The 15,220-nt window shown below is 58.5% G+C and overlaps 2 protein-coding genes across 4 annotated transcripts; one reads left to right on the plus strand and one right to left on the minus strand.

The window, feature by feature from the left end:
* Window positions 1-99: 99 nt before the first annotated feature.
* On the plus strand, window positions 100-6,541 carry ATG4D (autophagy related 4D cysteine peptidase). Its single transcript, XM_047095179.1, has 10 exons — window positions 100-411; window positions 960-1,043; window positions 1,125-1,298; window positions 1,595-1,871; window positions 1,946-2,010; window positions 3,921-4,051; window positions 4,936-5,014; window positions 5,091-5,167; window positions 5,251-5,370; window positions 5,982-6,541. The coding sequence occupies exons 1-10, from the start codon at window positions 180-182 to the stop codon at window positions 6,162-6,164; spliced, it is 1,422 nt and encodes a 473-aa protein (XP_046951135.1). The 5' UTR covers window positions 100-179; the 3' UTR covers window positions 6,165-6,541.
* Window positions 6,191-14,920, minus strand: KRI1 (KRI1 homolog). 3 transcript variants are annotated; one of them, XM_047095178.1, is made up of 19 exons: window positions 14,697-14,920; window positions 14,511-14,584; window positions 13,628-13,733; window positions 13,151-13,259; window positions 12,836-12,890; window positions 12,710-12,756; window positions 12,318-12,414; window positions 12,152-12,229; window positions 11,759-11,889; window positions 11,084-11,210; window positions 10,881-10,976; window positions 10,621-10,791; window positions 9,488-9,563; window positions 9,297-9,388; window positions 9,091-9,217; window positions 8,872-9,002; window positions 7,903-7,967; window positions 7,677-7,775; window positions 6,191-7,079 (listed from the first exon to the last, which is right to left on the minus strand). In XM_047095178.1, the coding sequence occupies exons 1-19, from the start codon at window positions 14,788-14,790 to the stop codon at window positions 6,740-6,742; spliced, it is 2,115 nt and encodes a 704-aa protein (XP_046951134.1). In that variant the 5' UTR covers window positions 14,791-14,920; the 3' UTR covers window positions 6,191-6,739. The 3 variants fall into 3 exon arrangements, with proteins under 3 accessions (XP_046951134.1, XP_046951132.1, XP_046951133.1); XM_047095176.1 differs by having other exon boundaries at window positions 12,710-12,759; XM_047095177.1 differs by having other exon boundaries at window positions 9,297-9,385; window positions 12,710-12,759; window positions 14,697-14,919.
* Between the last annotated feature and the right edge of the window lie 300 nt (window positions 14,921-15,220).

Consider the following 15,220-nt stretch of genomic DNA (forward strand, 5'->3'; position numbering starts at 1 on the left):
GGGCCGCTAAAATGGCGGCGGCGGCGGCGGAGGTGACAGCGTCCCGCGCCGGGCCCGGGGGCCTGGCCGCCGCGTCGGGGGCCGACTAGCGCCTTCCTGGGCGCCGCGGCCCGGCCCCCACCCCGGGCGCTCGCGCGCGGCCCCCACCTGGGCCCTCCGTCCGCCCTCCCGGCGCGCCCATGAACTCCGTGTCGCCGGCCGCCGCGCAATACCGGAGCGGGAGCCCGGAGGACGCGCGCCGCCCCGAGGGCCGCAGGCCGCGGGGCCCCCGAGTCCCGGACCCCAACGGCCTGGGGCCCTCTGGAGCCAGCGGCCCGGCTCTTGGCTCGCCCGGGACCGCCCCTGGGGAGCCAGACGAGGTGGACAAGTTTAAGGCGAAGTTCCTGACGGCCTGGAACAACGTCAAGTACGGTGAGGAGGGGGCGGGCCCGGGGGTTGTGTTCTGAGATAGGAGCCAGCCGGGGGTTGGGCTTGGCGGGGGAGGGGAGGAGGTGCTCGAGGTCGGTGGGAGTCCAGGAGAACCAGACGCTGGCCCTCCGAGTGTTCCACCCTTTGCTCGCCTCTTGTGAGTCACCTGTGGGTCCCCCGCCCTGTCCTGTCCTGCCCTGCCCCGGGCGGACCTGCAGCAGGTCCAAAAGGAATGTGTTTTCAAGTCTCCATTCCCGTGTGACCTTGGGCAAGGTTTCTTTGCTCTGCTGTGCCTTCATTTTTCCCCTCTGTAAAACGGATACAATAATCAGAACTGCTTTATTCGTCCCGAATTAATGGCAAACACTCACGTGGCCGTTACTACGGTCCCTGCCTCCCTCCGAGAGGAGTGTGGCATGGATTTCCCCGTGCCAGCCCTGAGACAGGACCTAGGATGGTCTCCGTTTCACAGACCGGGGAGTAGAAGCGCTGTTGCTGTGAAGCAGGTGCTTCAAGTCGCTGGGTGCTGCCCCACCCACGTCTCCCCCCAGGCTGGGCAGTCAAAAGCCGGACCAGCTTTAGCAAGATCTCCAGCGTCCACCTCTGTGGCCGCCGCTACCGCTTCGAGAGCGAGGGTGAGCTGGTGGCCCCGGTCCGCGGTTGAGGGAGGCCCCCAAGGCTGTTCCTGACGGCAGCTGACAAGCCTGCTCTCGCAGGTGACATCCAGCGTTTCCAGCGGGATTTCATGTCCCGCCTGTGGCTCACCTACCGCCGGGACTTCCCGCCCCTCGCTGGAGGCTGCCTGACCTCGGACTGTGGCTGGGGATGCATGCTTCGCAGCGGGCAGATGATGCTGGCACAGGGCCTGCTGCTGCACTTCCTGCCCAGAGGTGAGTGGGGGAAGGGAAGGGCCCCCTCAGAGTGCAGCGCCAAGGGCACAGGGCGGCACAGGGCAGCGGTGTTGGGCTTGTTTGTAAACAAGTTTACAGTTAAGTTAGATTGTGTGCCAAGTAAGTTTTGAGGGGGGCGTGAGAGTTTATCAAGGAAGTTGCAGGAATGGGAAAATTGTTGGGAAACGTGGCGTCTCGGGAGCCTTAGAATTGTACGTAAAGCATGAGCTGATGGGAAGCGTGCCCCCCTCCGGCCCCCACTGGCACCGTCTGACTGTGTACTCCATCCCCACCAGACTGGACGTGGTCCGAGGCCTCAGGCCTGGGCCCCTCTGAGCCATCAGGGTTGGCCTCTCCCAACCGTTACCGCGGGCCTGCACGCTGGATGCCCCCCCGCTGGGCCCAGGGCACCCCCGAGCTGGAGCAGGAACGTCGGCACCGGCAGATAGTGTCCTGGTTCGCCGACCACCCCCAGGCCCCCTTTGGTCTACACCGGCTGGTGGAGCTTGGGCAGAGCTCAGGCAAGAAGGCGGGTGACTGGTATGGGCCATCTCTGGTGGCACACATACTCAGGTGAGGGCCGCTGCAGGGGACACGGGAACCACTGGGTTTCCCCCAGGAACTCAGGCCTTCCCTCTCACCCCCAGGAAAGCTGTGGAGAGCTGCTCAGAGGTCACCCGCCTGGTGGTGTATGTTTCTCAGGACTGCACAGGTAAGAGACTGGAAACCACGGTCACAGAGTTCTTACCCTGAGCCAGTCGCTAGGACTTAACCTGCCTCAGAGGCTGAAACCAGTTCTGGGGCAGAGGGACCCTTGGAAAGGATTCAAGGCCCACACAGTGGAAGGTCCTCAGGATCCCTCCACTCCCTCTGGAACCAGGAGAGGAAACTTTAGGGGCTTCTCTACAAGTGATAGAATAAAGGACATAAGGACTTCCCTCCATCAGGTCCAATTTACTCCTACTCTGTAAATAATTCTTAAAGAATTCTTTTCTTTTAATTAATTTTTTAATGTTTATTTATTTTCGAGAGAGTGCAAATGGGAGAGGGGCAGAGAGAGAGGCAGACACAGAATCCGAGCAGGCTCCAGGCTCTGAGCTGTCAGCACACAGCCTGACGTGGGGCTCTAACTCACCAACCTGACCTGAGCCGAAGTTAGCCACTTAATTGACTGAGCCACCCAGGCGCCCTCCTCCAAATCAGTTTAGATAGGGTTTTTATTAATAGGAGCCTCGGTGGATTGGTATCAGGGAATCTACAAAACCTATACGTTTTTATGCAGAATTGTAGAGATTTGGGCAACGTTTGATTTTCACGGACAACCCCGATCTTACTCTGTTTGGGCTGTTATAACAGAAGTGCCACAGACTATAGAGGCTTCAAAATAACGGGAATTTATTTTCGTAGTTCTGGGGGCTGGGAAGTCCAAGATCAGGACATCAGCAGATTCAGTGTCTGGTGGGCACCCACTTCCTGGTTCATTTTGCTGTGTCCACATGGTGGAAGGGGCTCTCTCAGGTCTTTTTTATAAAGACACTAATCCCATTCATGAGGATTCCACCTTCATGACCTAGTCGCCTCCCAAAGGCCCCACCTCTTAATACCACCGCCTTAGGGATTAGAATTTCTTCTCCGTCCTTGTCTTCTTTTTTGTTTTTTTAATGTTTATTTTATTTTTTAAGAGAGAGAGACAGAGCGCAAGCAGGGGAGGGACAGAGAGAGGGGGAGACACAGAATTGGAAGCAGGCTCCAGGCTCTGAGCTGACAGCACAAAGCCCGATGCGGGGCTCAAACCCAAGAGCCGTAAGATCATGACCTGGGTTGAAGTCAGATGCTTAACCCACTGAGCCACCCAGGCACCCCCCCCAACTTTTTTTAATGTTTATTTTTGACCGAGAATGCATGTGTGTGTGCGAGTGGGGGAGGGGCAGAGAGACTAGAGAGAGAATCCCAAGCAGGCTCACCGTGTCAGCACGGAACCTGATGCATGACTCTATCCCATGACTGCAAGATCATGACCCGAGCTGAAATCAAGAGCTGGACGCTCAACCGACTGAGCCACCCAGGCGCTCTGGGGATTAGAATTTCAACATCTGAATTTTGGAGGGGGGAGACACAAGCATTCAGACCATAGCAGCTGCGTTTCCAGAAGGGTCGAATCCACTTTTCTGGGAGCCAGGCAGGGGCTTACTTAGCAGTAAGGGAGGAAGTGGGAGAATGGGGACCAGCGGATTGGACTCGAGGAGGAGGGACACACAGGGACATTCAGCTGAGGGGCAGTCTGCTCGGTGTTGCCATTTCCATTTGGGCAAACCCATGCTCTGAGTAAGTAAAGACTAACCAGGCCTGGAACTGGGGAGGTGCTCTGCCTCCTCCTGGTTTTCTGTTCTTCATCGAAACCTCAGGGCCTCAATTGCCCTGTCTGTAAAATGGGGATGTTGACACCTACCTGGAGGCCCTGGGATTGTCTGGGGGAATTTGGGGTGGGTGGGGCGCCAGAAAGACATCCTTTTCCGCCGGTGACGGGAGTAGGACCCTGAGAGGCTGCATAGGCTTCGGGAGGGCCGCACTCTGAGGCTTGAAGGGTGGGCGAGAACGTGACTTGCCGCGCCGTCCTTCCAGTGTACAAGGCAGATGTGGCACGCCTGGTGGCCAGGCCGGACCCCACAGCTGAGTGGAAGTCTGTGGTCATCTTGGTGCCGGTGCGGCTGGGTGGCGAGACGCTCAACCCTGTGTATGTGCCCTGCGTGAAGGTAGGTTCCACCGAGCCTCCCCTGGGAACTGCCCGGGCTTCGTTAGCTCGGCTTGGGTGTTTCTGCTTCCCCCATCTCTATCTGTTGCTTCAGTGGTTGCGAGCACCTACTATGTGCCCAGCACCGTCCCAGCTGCTGGGGACTTGGAGGCCAACAGGCAAACGTTCGTGCCCTCTGGGAGTGGGGAAGGTCAGACAGTGGATCTGAAACCACACTGACAGCTGTGGCATTACGCCGTAGATTCTAGAGGGACTAAAACTAACACCGAAGGGCAGACGGGGGTGGCTGCAGCCTAGGAAAGCCCCTCTCCAGCAGGGCAGGAGAGGAGGCAGAGGCGTGCTCTAGGCAAAAGGAATGGCAAGGCCGGAAAAACCCTGGTGTTTTTCACTCAGAATGAAGGCCAGAATTGTCCCTACAGCCTGCAAGGCTTTGCACTGTGTCCCTGTTCCTTGACCTCATCTGCCCTCACTCTCCTTCTCAGTTCACTCTGCCCCAACCACACAGGCCTCCCCACTGTTCTCAGAACACACCTGCCCCAGGGCCTTTGCACTCACTTCCATCTGCTTGGAGTGCTCTTTGTGCAGAGATACACTCCTAACTCCCTCCCTTACTTCATTCAGGTCTTTGCTGAAACGGCACCTTTTAGTGAGGCCGTTCTGATTCCCCTTATTTCAAATTGCAAAGCCCTCTTTCATCCTTTATTCTCCCAGTGTTACTGCCCGCTGAGGCGACAGAACTTACTCATCTTGTTCCTTGTTCGTCTCCTACAGTAGAAGGTCTGCTCCATGAGAACAGGCTGGGGCTTTGGCTAAGTGTTTCTCAAGGGACTGTCTCTGACAGCACCTGCCCAAAGCACACTCCTCCACCCCCTTTCCTCCCTGCAGGAGCTCCTGCGTTCAGAGCTGTGCCTGGGCATCATGGGGGGCAAGCCACGGCATTCACTGTACTTCATCGGCTACCAGGGTAGGCCCACCCCTTCCCACTCCATCCTGCCCCACCTTACCCCTCCCCAGCCCCTCTCATGCCTCCACCCTTGCAGATGACTTCCTGCTCTACCTGGACCCCCACTACTGCCAGCCCACTGTGGATGTCAGTCAGGCTGACTTCCCCCTGGAGGTGAGCTGGCTGGGATCCCTGGGGTGGGGCTGGGGAACGTGGAGGGAGCCGGGGCCCTAAGCTTCCCACGTCTTATGCCCCAGTCCTTCCACTGCACCTCACCCCGAAAGATGGCCTTTGCCAAGATGGACCCAAGCTGTACGGTGGGGTTCTATGCTGGAGACCGGAAGGAGTTTGAGACGCTCTGCTCAGAGCTGACCAGGGTGAGCGAGGAGGGGAGGGTGGGGGGCAAGGGGCAAGGAGGGAGTGGAAGAGGAACAGAGATCTTGAGTCCAGCAGACACGGGCGGGGCAGGGGGCGCTACTTGCAGGCTGTGTTGTCAAGATTGTTATCCTGTCCCCAAGCTACTAACGCCCAGCTATGACCAATTAGACAAAAGAAGGGCATAAAAGGAGAAGTGAGGAGCATTGTTGCTTGAGCTGCCCCCATGAGCTCAAGTGGTGGGGCCTCTCCCCATCCCCTGGCTCTACAGTCCCATCAGGGCCTTACCCTTATAATAATGTCAAAAGGTAGCCACTGGCCTTCTTGGGCACCCACCTCCCCGTTCAGTGGAAAGGAAGCCTCACTTTCCCAGCAGATGCAGCAAAAATCACAGGGTTGCTGTTCATTGGTTACACTGGGCCATATATCCATCACTGGGCCAATCACTGGGGCCAGGGAATGGACGGTGCTGATTGGCTGGCCTGGGTCATTGCCCGGAGGGATGGGAGCTGAGCTCAGGAAGCACCTGATAAATATACCTATTGGGATAATTATAGGATAATTAACATGGTTTGGAGCTAAGCCACTCTCTCTCTCTCTCTCTCCCCTCCAGGTCCTCAGCTGCTCCTCAGCCACAGAGCGGTACCCCATGTTCACCCTGGCCGAGGGCCATGCTCAGGACCACAGCCTGGATGACCTCTGCTCCCAGCTCTCCCAGCCGACGCTGCGGCTCCCTCGCACGGGGCGGCTCCTCAAGGCCAAACGCCCAAGTTCTGATGACTTCGTGTTTTTATGACGGGTGGGGTTGGGGGAGAAGATGCGCACTATTTATTTTTTTATTTATGTCATGCTGGGTGTGGGAGCTTGACATCGGGAGGTGATGGGTCTCCCCCTTCTCACTCCCTTGACAAGCGCAGCTGAGACCAGTCCAGGAAAGCTCTGAACTGGGGCCATTCAGACAATGGGCCTCCCGCCAGCTGGGCCCTCCTCACAGGGCAGGGAGGGAGAGCTTCCGGACACCCACTCAGGGCCTGACTCAAGTACTGTAGTTTGCACTGGACCACCAATGCCCCTCACTGGTCCCAAAGCCCCTACCCTGCTAAGGACGGGGGGTACGGGAGGGGGGGGAACTGTGGCCACTGGGGGCTAATAAAGCCGTTTAATTTGACTGTGGCTATGGCTGGGCCCAGCATTTAAGGGATGGGGTCCAAGGGGTCCAAGGCGTGTCTCAAGGTGAGATGCTGGGGGAAGCGTGTTAGGTAGGCCTCACTTCCACAACTTCTTCGGCCACAGGCAGACACCAGGGTCTACACAGTCCCCAAGCTCGATTGGAGGGGAGGAACCCCAGGGCCCCTGCCTGCTCCCCGGAGCTCAGGGGCTGCTCTTGGGACCCTGTTGCTTCCTCCGCTGCCGGCCCAGCTGCCGGAAGTGCAGCCGTTTGGGGTTGAGGCCAAAGGCCTGCAGTCTCTGGCGGCTAAACTCACGGCCACCCAGGGTCACGGTGGGGCCCAGGAGACGCGCCTTCTTGCCCCTCCTCCGCCTGTGGGGGACTGGCTTCTGGGTGGGAGACACAGGACCCGCCTCTTCCTGTGCTGGGGGGCTCCCAGGCTGGGGCCGCTGCCCACAGGCCCCATCAGGTGCTAGCAGCTGCCCCGGAGGGTCGGCTTTGTCTCTCTGTGGCTTCCCTGTGGCTTCTGTGAGGGTCTCCGTCCTGAGGAGAAAAGCAGGGGCTCAGCCCAAGCCTGGCAGGCCTGTTCCTGAGCACACATCTCCCATTTTACAGATGAGGAAAGGAGAGGTTCAGAGAAGCAAGGCAGCAAATCAGAGGCCTGCCTCAGATTCAAACCCAAGTCTGACACCAAAACTGGGGCTTTTCTACTGAAGTCGGAGGCTGGACTGTATTGCTGATAATTCTGGTACCTGGGCTTATTTCAGCTTTAAATCAACTCTGTGAGCTCCTATCACCCCTGCTTTATAGATCAGCAAATAACGGTCTTAATACTACCACTACCTACATAGCACTTACTCTGTTTTAAACGCTTCAGATGAATGAATTCACTTAATCCTCAAAAACCCAATAAGAAATGAGCCATCTTTACCCCATTTTAAAAATGAGGAAACAGGCCCAGTAAAGGCAAGTGCCTTGCCCAAGGTCACACTGCTGTGGCCCAGTCAGAATTTGAACCCAGGTATCAGAGAAAGGAAGCCCCATTCCCAGGGCCATGCAGCAAAATGGCTGACCGAGCAAGACTCGAACCCGGGCCCAGCTGGCTCCTGAGCCCGCCCTCCTCCAGCCAGTGACACTCACCCCTCTGGGCAAAGTGACTTGAAGATCTGCCTCTTCTTCCAGGAGTTCTGGGCCTTCTGGCTGTATGCCCTCTTGTCCTGCAACTCCTCTTGCTCTGACCTGCGGATGCCCAGCAGACAGGCCTACTGCCCGACGCTCTGGGAGGGACCCGTGCCTGCTCACCTGCCTGTCCGCCGCCCCCTCCCCCCCCACCCCCAGGACACCCGGCCCAGCCCCGACCTGTCACCTGTACATGCAGGTCTTCTTCAGGGAGCACCACCGGTTCAGCTCTTTGTCATCAGCAGCGAGGATCTACACAGGGAGGGAGGGTGGGGTCCTGCTGTTTGAGCCCTGGGTCGGGGGGTGTAGGCGGCCTGGCTCTCTCGGAGCCTTAGCCACCTCACTGTTCAAAGCAGGGTAACGCTCCTCCCAAGTTCAGCAGGATGTTACCATAGCGGGAGAGGACTGATTTCTGCGGAGGCCACCAGAGGTCTTTGGCAGGGGACATCAGATGGGGAAACTGAGGCCCATCAAGGAGATCCTTGCCGTAGTCACACGGCCACGGAGTGGCTGATTTAAGATCCCAGTTTGGGGGTCCAGGGGTCCCAGCAGCCTCAGAACAGGGCAAGGGTCTCTGCTAATGACCGGGTGTGCAAATTATAGATGAGGCCCAGCCTCCCAGCTCCAGGCCTCGGTTTCCTCATCTACAAGGTGGGCAAGCCCCTTAGAAACTATTCAGATTGAGTAAATGCAGATGGTATGAGCTCCATAAACGTTGGCTTTGCGGGCCATGCACAGTCAAGCACCCACAGCCACATGGCTGAGGGACAAATGCCATTCCGAGAGCCACACACGTTCATTTCACCTCTGTAGCCACAAGGTGGGGCTGTTATCAGGCCCGTTTTAAGTGGGGAAACTGAGGCACGGCGTTCTAGGTCACGCAGCTGGTGAGTGACCAAAGCAAGATTTGAATCCAGGCCATCTGTTTCCAGGGCCACCCAACTGCAGACATACGGTGACAGAATGGAAAGTACTATTTACAGGGGTGTCTGTGGGCACAGCCGCTGGAGGCAGGTGACATTACTCGTGTTGTTAGCGCTAACACTCACCTTGTTTTCAAGGTGAGGGAGCAGGGGTGTTGCAACCTCTGCGGGGTCCACACTCCCTCTTGCCCCCGGGGCACCCCCTGCCCCGGGGCACCCCTCTGGGGCCTCACCTCCTCGGTGCTCAGCCCGAAGTCGCAGGGAACCACGGTGCGGTACTTAAAGCGACAGGGCAGATCGTCAATGATGTCCTCGTAGTCCAGCCGGTAATACTCATCCAGGTACTCCTCGAACGTCTTGTCCCCTGTGAGGGGAGGGAGCCAGGCTGCCAGGGTGTGCCGGGCCCCGCGGAGCCCCTGCCCGCCCCCCCCCGCCAGCAGCCCGGGCCTCACCAGGGTCGAACACGGGCTTTTCCTGCCCCACCGCCGTGGCGAAGGGCGACTTGCGCTTCTTCTTGCCTGTCAAGGGGGCCTCGCGCCGCTTTTTCCGCGGCTGGCTGGGGTCGTAGTCAGCATCCATCTGCCAAGATGCAAAAGTCAGGCCAGCCCCCGGGGGGACCCCACACACCCCCAGGTCCCCCTCCACCCCGGGCACCTACATTGAAGTCGGGGTCCTCGCAGTGCGGTTCCTGCTGGCTCCAAGCTCCACCCTGCTCGGGCCCAGCCCATGTGTCCCAGTTCCAGTCATCTGCTTCCAAAGGAGACAGGGTAGGGGGTCAGGGTGGGACTTTGGACTTGAGACCCAGCCACTCCCCCAGCTGGTGCCCCCCCCCCCCCCCCGTGACCTCACCTTCAAGCCCTTCCTCTTCCTCAAATTGCGGCTTCTCCTCCTCCGTGGTGCCATAGTACTCGTCCCCAAAACATCTCTGTGGGGTCAGAGCCAGGAGGGATCAGTAAGGCCTCTCCCCCCAGACAGTTTCATTCCTGCACCTTACATGGCTCCCAGCACCCTCAAGGCCTAGCTGCTGCCTGTGTGCCCAGGCCCCTCCAGGCCCCAATCCCCCTGATTCTGTTCCAACGAGCCGCGGTTCTTTCCCTCCCACAGGCCTTTGCGCCTGCAGTACCCCCTCTCCGGCTGCCTAACTGCTGCTCAGGCCTCCGGTCTCCGCTGCCTGCCCTCAACCCGCTCACCACCACACCTGCCAAAGCCGATCAGGGACTCCCTGAATACCCCACCTCCCCCTGCACACCTCCCATCACCACTCTGATCCCTGGGGGCACTCACTGTACAGTTAAGTGCCTGCCATCAGACTGGAAGCTCTGGGAGAGCAGCGACCACTATGTCGCCTGATGCTCAGTGACCATCAGACTGGCTCTTGCTGTTACATGAGCTCCGAGGCCGTTGGGCCCTTGCTGGAACCCCAGCACCCAGTGGGCACCTGGCAAAGGCAGGTATTGCTTACGGTGTCACTTATTAAGCCCCTACTGTATGCCCAATGCTGGGCTGCATCTTGCTGCATTCTCACAAACACCCCAAGGGACAGAAACTACCTCCATTCTACTGAGGAAACTGAAGCCTACGTGTCCTCAGTCTCCTTCCCTGGCCTCCGAGGCTTGGTCGGGGGCCTCTTTGGGGTTCCCGGGGTCCCCGCTGCTTTCCTCATAAGGCCCTATCGCCTGTTTCCATGGCCTGACAGACACTATGTCCCCTCTAACCCAACAATAAACATCAATGGCAACAAGACGAAAGGAAACACAGCTACCCCGTTCCTTGAGCATTACCAATGTTTACACGTACTCCTCTTAGGCTGTCGTTACAACAGCCCTGAGGTAGACGGTATGGCTGAGCTCACTTTGCAGACAGGGACACACGCTCAGAGAGATCGAGTCACTTCTCAGAGGTCACACAGCCGGGAAACAACCACTGATTCCAGAGCCCTGTCCCAAGCACTGCGTGGCGGGGGTGGGGTGCAGGGGCCGCACCTGCATGAGCTGGTCATGCTGGGTAGGATCAAAGTCATCCTCCAGGTCCTTCTCCTCGAAGCCCAGTGTCTCATTGCCTGTGACCTGCCGCAGCCTCTCCAGCTTGGCCAGGATCTCCTTCCTCTTCAGGTTCTTCAGCTGCTTGAGCTCCTCCTGCTTCTTCGCTTTCTCCTGCGGGTGACAGGCCAGGGAGAGAGGGAGGGCGTGGGCTCTCCCCGCAGGGCTGGCAGCCCTCCCCGGCCTGACAGCCCCACACTCACCCTCTTCTTTCGCTCCCTCGTCTCCTCTCTCCGCTCCTTCCTGCGCTCGTCCTTGCGGCGCACAGAGGACGCGATGCTTCGAGGGTAGGTCTTGACCTGTGGGCAGCAAGGGAGCCCAGAAAGGGCCACAGAGATGATTCTGGGCTCTCCCGGCCTGGGCCCCAAGGTCCGGGTCCTGCTCGGCGCCCGCCCCGGCCACGCACCAAGGCCGAGTCCGGCTCCTCAAAGCGGAAGTTGTACTTGTGCTCAAAGTCCTCCTGCTTCTTCAGAAACAGCTCCCCCTCATCCGAGGAATCATCCACGGCCAGCTGGACGGGGAGGCTGGGGCCCCTGAGGGACGAGATGGGGCAGGACTGGGGGTCAGCCGAGCCCCTGCACTCCTGTGTACTAGCTGTGTGAACTCATTGCCTCCTCCTAAGAATCCTACTTTTGGGGCACCAGGGTGGTTTGGTTGGTTAAGCGTCCGACTCTTGATTTCGGCTCAGGTCATGATCTTACGGTTCTTGAGTTCGAGCCCCACATCGGGCTCTGTGCTGACAGCGCAGAACCGGCTTAGGAACCTCTCTCAATCCCTCTGTCTGCCCCTCTGCTGCCTGTGTGCACACTCTCTCCCTCTCCCTCTCTCTCCTCTCTCAAAAAAAATAAACCAACTTAAAAAAAGATCCCTACTTTCGAGGCACCCCCATTTGACAGATGGGGAACCCGGGGACAATGTCTAACGACAAGGTCACCTAGCTCCAGACCCCATGCCCCTCGCCCCACCGCTCTTCCTCACAGAACAAGACCTCTGCTACCATCTGTGCAAAAAAGTAAACAGCCGGTGCCCTTTGCTTTCTGGCTGGCTTGGCTCCAGGCCCCTGGGGGACATGGTTACTCACGCTTCCTCCTCCTCCTCTTCTTCCTCCTCGCCCTCCTCCTCCTCCTCATAGTGTTTGTTAAGAATATAATCTCGCAGGAACCGCTCGCCTTCATCTAGCTCTGGGTCGTTCCAATATTCTTTGAGGTGGGTCTGGGGGGAGGGGGGGGCAGACAGGACACAGGTCAGGGACTTGTGGGCCGGGAAGGAGGTAGGCATGGACCCCACGTAGATTTAAGTAACTGACACTTCACGGCCAGCCTATAAACTAGAGGGGATAATCCCCATTTTATAGAAATAGAAACTGGCGCCCAGAGAGGGGCACACCCCATCTTCAGACTAGGTGCTCTTGACTACTCCCTCAGGGATTCGTTTCCAGAAAAAGGCTGGAAACGGTATAGACACGAGAACTCACCAGTTCTTGCAGGGTATCAGTGTTGTGAATCTCCTTCTGTCCCTTCAGCCATTCCACGTAGTCCGCATCCTCCTGGGCCTGAGGGTAGGCCAGCACTGAGGGTCTGGGGACCCCTTCCTGTCAGCAGCACCCCCCCACCTCGGTCCATCCAGGCCCCAGCACTTACCTTCTCCTCCCTGGTTTTAGCGCGTTTCTGCAGCAACCCGGAGCCACCCTCCCCGGCACTGTCCTCACTCTCGCTGTCTTCCACAAAAGCCCGGAAGCTGCCCACGTGAGAGAATAAGCCTCAGGATATGCAGGCTGGTCTCTGCCCACAGTCCCAGCATTAACCCCATTTACGGAGTCCTGAGCCCTCCACAACAAGCTCAGAGCAGTACTGTGACCCAGAGAGCATCGTCAACCCCATTTAACAGATGGAGAAACTGAGGCACGGAAAGACTACGTGACGTGCCCAAGGGCACACAGCCATGAAGTACCACAGCTGGATTTGAACCCAGGCCTGTCCGATCCTGTGGCCTCAGTCCTATCCATTTGGCCATTCAATCCGCCCAGGCTCACCTTTCCTTGAGCTGTTTCTGCTCTTCTACGTAACTTTTTGACGAGATCTGCTGCAGAGAGAGTGACACAGGCCTCAGGCCCAGCCCCAACCCCCTCAGCCCCCGACCAGGCCTCCACCCCACCTACCTGGAATCTCTGATTGGAGGTCTCCTCATCTGAATTTTCCTCATCGATATATTTGCTGCGCAAGGAAGAATGGGGCTTTCAGAACAGACTCCCCATGGCTCGTCTGTCCCTATGGGGCGGGCAGCTGTTAGAGCAGCAGTTGGGGGGCAGTGGGGTACAGGTGAGTCACTGACGATGCTGTTCTCTGGGGTTCCCTCAATCCTGGCGAGTCTCCGCCAGCTTCTTTCCACCCTTGCTTCTAAGACTCCCATGTGCCTGTCTGCCTGCCCTGGGAAGACTGTGGGGGGACGGTGGGGAGTCAAGGTCTCTCCTCACCCTTCTTTCTCCAAGATAACCTTCCTTTCGTAGTCCTTCAGGTACATGGGCCGCATCTTCTTTTGTTTCTCCTTGGCTGCTGGCGCTTCCTCACTCTCCGAGGAGGATACTATCGGGTTGCCAGAGACATCTGCCATCACTCACAGCCCCCTTCCTTTCCCAGGCAGAGAATCCCACAGGGCTTGGGCCAGGGCACCCCCAAGGTTTCAAATCCCCGAGCCACCAGTTCCCAGCTGTGAGACAGGTATCACACTTATACTACATCAGTAGTAGCTGGCTACGCTCATTCAGTGAGTAATTCATGCTCTGAACAGTGCTAAGCACACAGTTGTTATTAACAGCAAGTAATAACCTAAAACACTCTGCTATGCACTGTAGACCTAGAACATATAACATACAAGGAAGGGTTCATTAAGCGGTCACAAAAGCCGGTAAGGCAGTGGGGAGCCTGGGCCGTAGGGATGAGCAGCCCCAGACCTGTTCTCTGATAGAAGGTGGCATCTTTCTGGTAAATGCGGGGGTCCTTCTTCTTCAACAGGGAGAGAGTCCTGTAAAAGTCACGTTCTTGCTGGGGATCAAATTCCTAAGGCACGAAAAGGATCAGGAACAGACTTCAGAAAGGAGATGGGGAGAGCCTTGGTGGAGGCTAGGGGACACTAAGTAAGAGGGGCAGGTGGGCTGTGAGCCTGTGGAAATTAGGGTGGAGGGAGGGGTATACATTAGGAGGCTGGAGAAGGGATCCAGCTGGACAGAGGCAGGTAGGGGGCTCCAGGGTGGGTATGAGGGGAGGTCGGAAGACAGCAAAGGGGTGGAGGAGGAAGAGGGGGCCTTTTGGGGGTGGGCAGGGGCAGGCCACACAGGTACAGGATCTGAAACAGGGGGAGGGGGCGGGCAAGGGGAGGATACTTCCTGAGGACAAAGGATTGACAGCGGGGCAGGTGAGCAGAGAGGGAGCATGTGTGGGACAGCAAGCAGGGGCTGGGTTGCACAGCGAGGCCCCGAAGATCAGGGCTGATGTGAGAGGCGGAGCGTCCCATGTGGCAAAGAGATGTCCCACTTCGGGGACTGACAAATGGTTAAATTCTTGGGGATGAGGAAATGGACACAGCCGTCGCTCCTCACATCAGGATGGGCAGGTGGATCGTGCGTGGCGAGAGAGAGGAAGTAGGGGGGCATTGGGCCACCCCGTGGGGATGGGGAGGGCGCTGTGTGTCGCCCATGGGATTAGAAAAAGGAGGTTGGACGCTCCCGTAGGGTGGAAGGGGGCTGGAGACTAGCCACCCTCTGCATATCAGGATAGGGGTGCGGTGGGGAGCTTGCATGCTTCCCGAAAGTACGGGGCCGGAGTGAGAAAGCTCACCACGCGCTCGTCGCCAGAGTCGGACTCAGAGCTGGAGTCGCCGCCGCCGTCTCGGTCCCCGTAGCGATCTTTAACTGCGGGGCAGATGAGAGCCCCTCACAGATCAGCTTGGAAGACCAGATCAATCCCCGCTTCCCGACGACCCTGTCCGCGCCGCCGCCCCGCGCGCATGCGCCCCGCACTCACGCCGCTGCAGCTCCTCGCGCTCCCGGTAGCGGCCGTACCGCGCGGCAAACGCCGCGTTTACCCGAAGGGGTGACGACCCGCGCGGTTCCGGCATGGCGGCTCTGCGACCCACTGCGCACGCGTGTGGCGAGTGTCCCAAGGGGGTGGGGCTACCCTCAGCCCCAGCCTCGGCAGGCCTTAAAGGAGGCGGAGCCTCGCAGGCCGCCCCTAATCCCTCCCCCAGTCTTTCCGGGATCCCTTACGCCACCCGACCGCAGTCCCCGCCCGCGGGTCACGCCTCTGTGGGTCAGACTACAGCCATCGCCCCCCCTCCCTCCCCCCCACCGCTCCGGGGCTCCCGGCACCCAGCTGACATCTGGGGGCCCTTTCTCCACTCGCGGTTTCCTGCCTCCCTTCCGTTCCGACAGCGTAAACCGCTGCCCCACCCAGCACACTCACCTCTGTCACCCTGGGAATTACCACTCTCTCCCCTCCCCCAAAGTATCCACGATATGCGACCCCCGTGCCCACCCCCCACAAACATA

This window comes from Lynx rufus, unplaced genomic scaffold (assembly GCF_022079265.1).
Source record: "Lynx rufus isolate CCGP_SWC_20201006 ecotype Redwood Valley unplaced genomic scaffold, mLynRuf1.p SCAF_4, whole genome shotgun sequence".
Taxonomy (NCBI): Eukaryota; Metazoa; Chordata; class Mammalia; order Carnivora; family Felidae; genus Lynx; species Lynx rufus.

Bases quoted from the DNA above. Each gene is read 5' to 3' on its own strand.
- ATG4D (XM_047095179.1), top strand. From the start codon at position 180: ATGAACTCCGTGTCGCCGGCCGCCGCGCAATACCGGAGCGGGAGCCCG. The intron at 1,299-1,594 runs GTGAGTGGGGGA...CATCCCCACCAG, and splicing joins GCTGCACTTCCTGCCCAGAG to ACTGGACGTGGTCCGAGGCC. The intron at 5,015-5,090 runs GTAGGCCCACCC...CCACCCTTGCAG, and splicing joins GTACTTCATCGGCTACCAGG to ATGACTTCCTGCTCTACCTG.
- KRI1 (XM_047095176.1), bottom strand. From the start codon at position 14,790: ATGCCGGAACCGCGCGGGTCGTCACCCCTTCGGGTAAACGCGGCGTTT. The intron at 9,389-9,487 runs GTGAGGTCACGG...CTCCTTTGGAAG, and splicing joins GGAAGAGGAAGGGCTTGAAG to CAGATGACTGGAACTGGGAC. The intron at 9,003-9,090 runs GTGAGGCCCGGG...CTCCCCTCACAG, and splicing joins AAAGCCCGTGTTCGACCCTG to GGGACAAGACGTTCGAGGAG.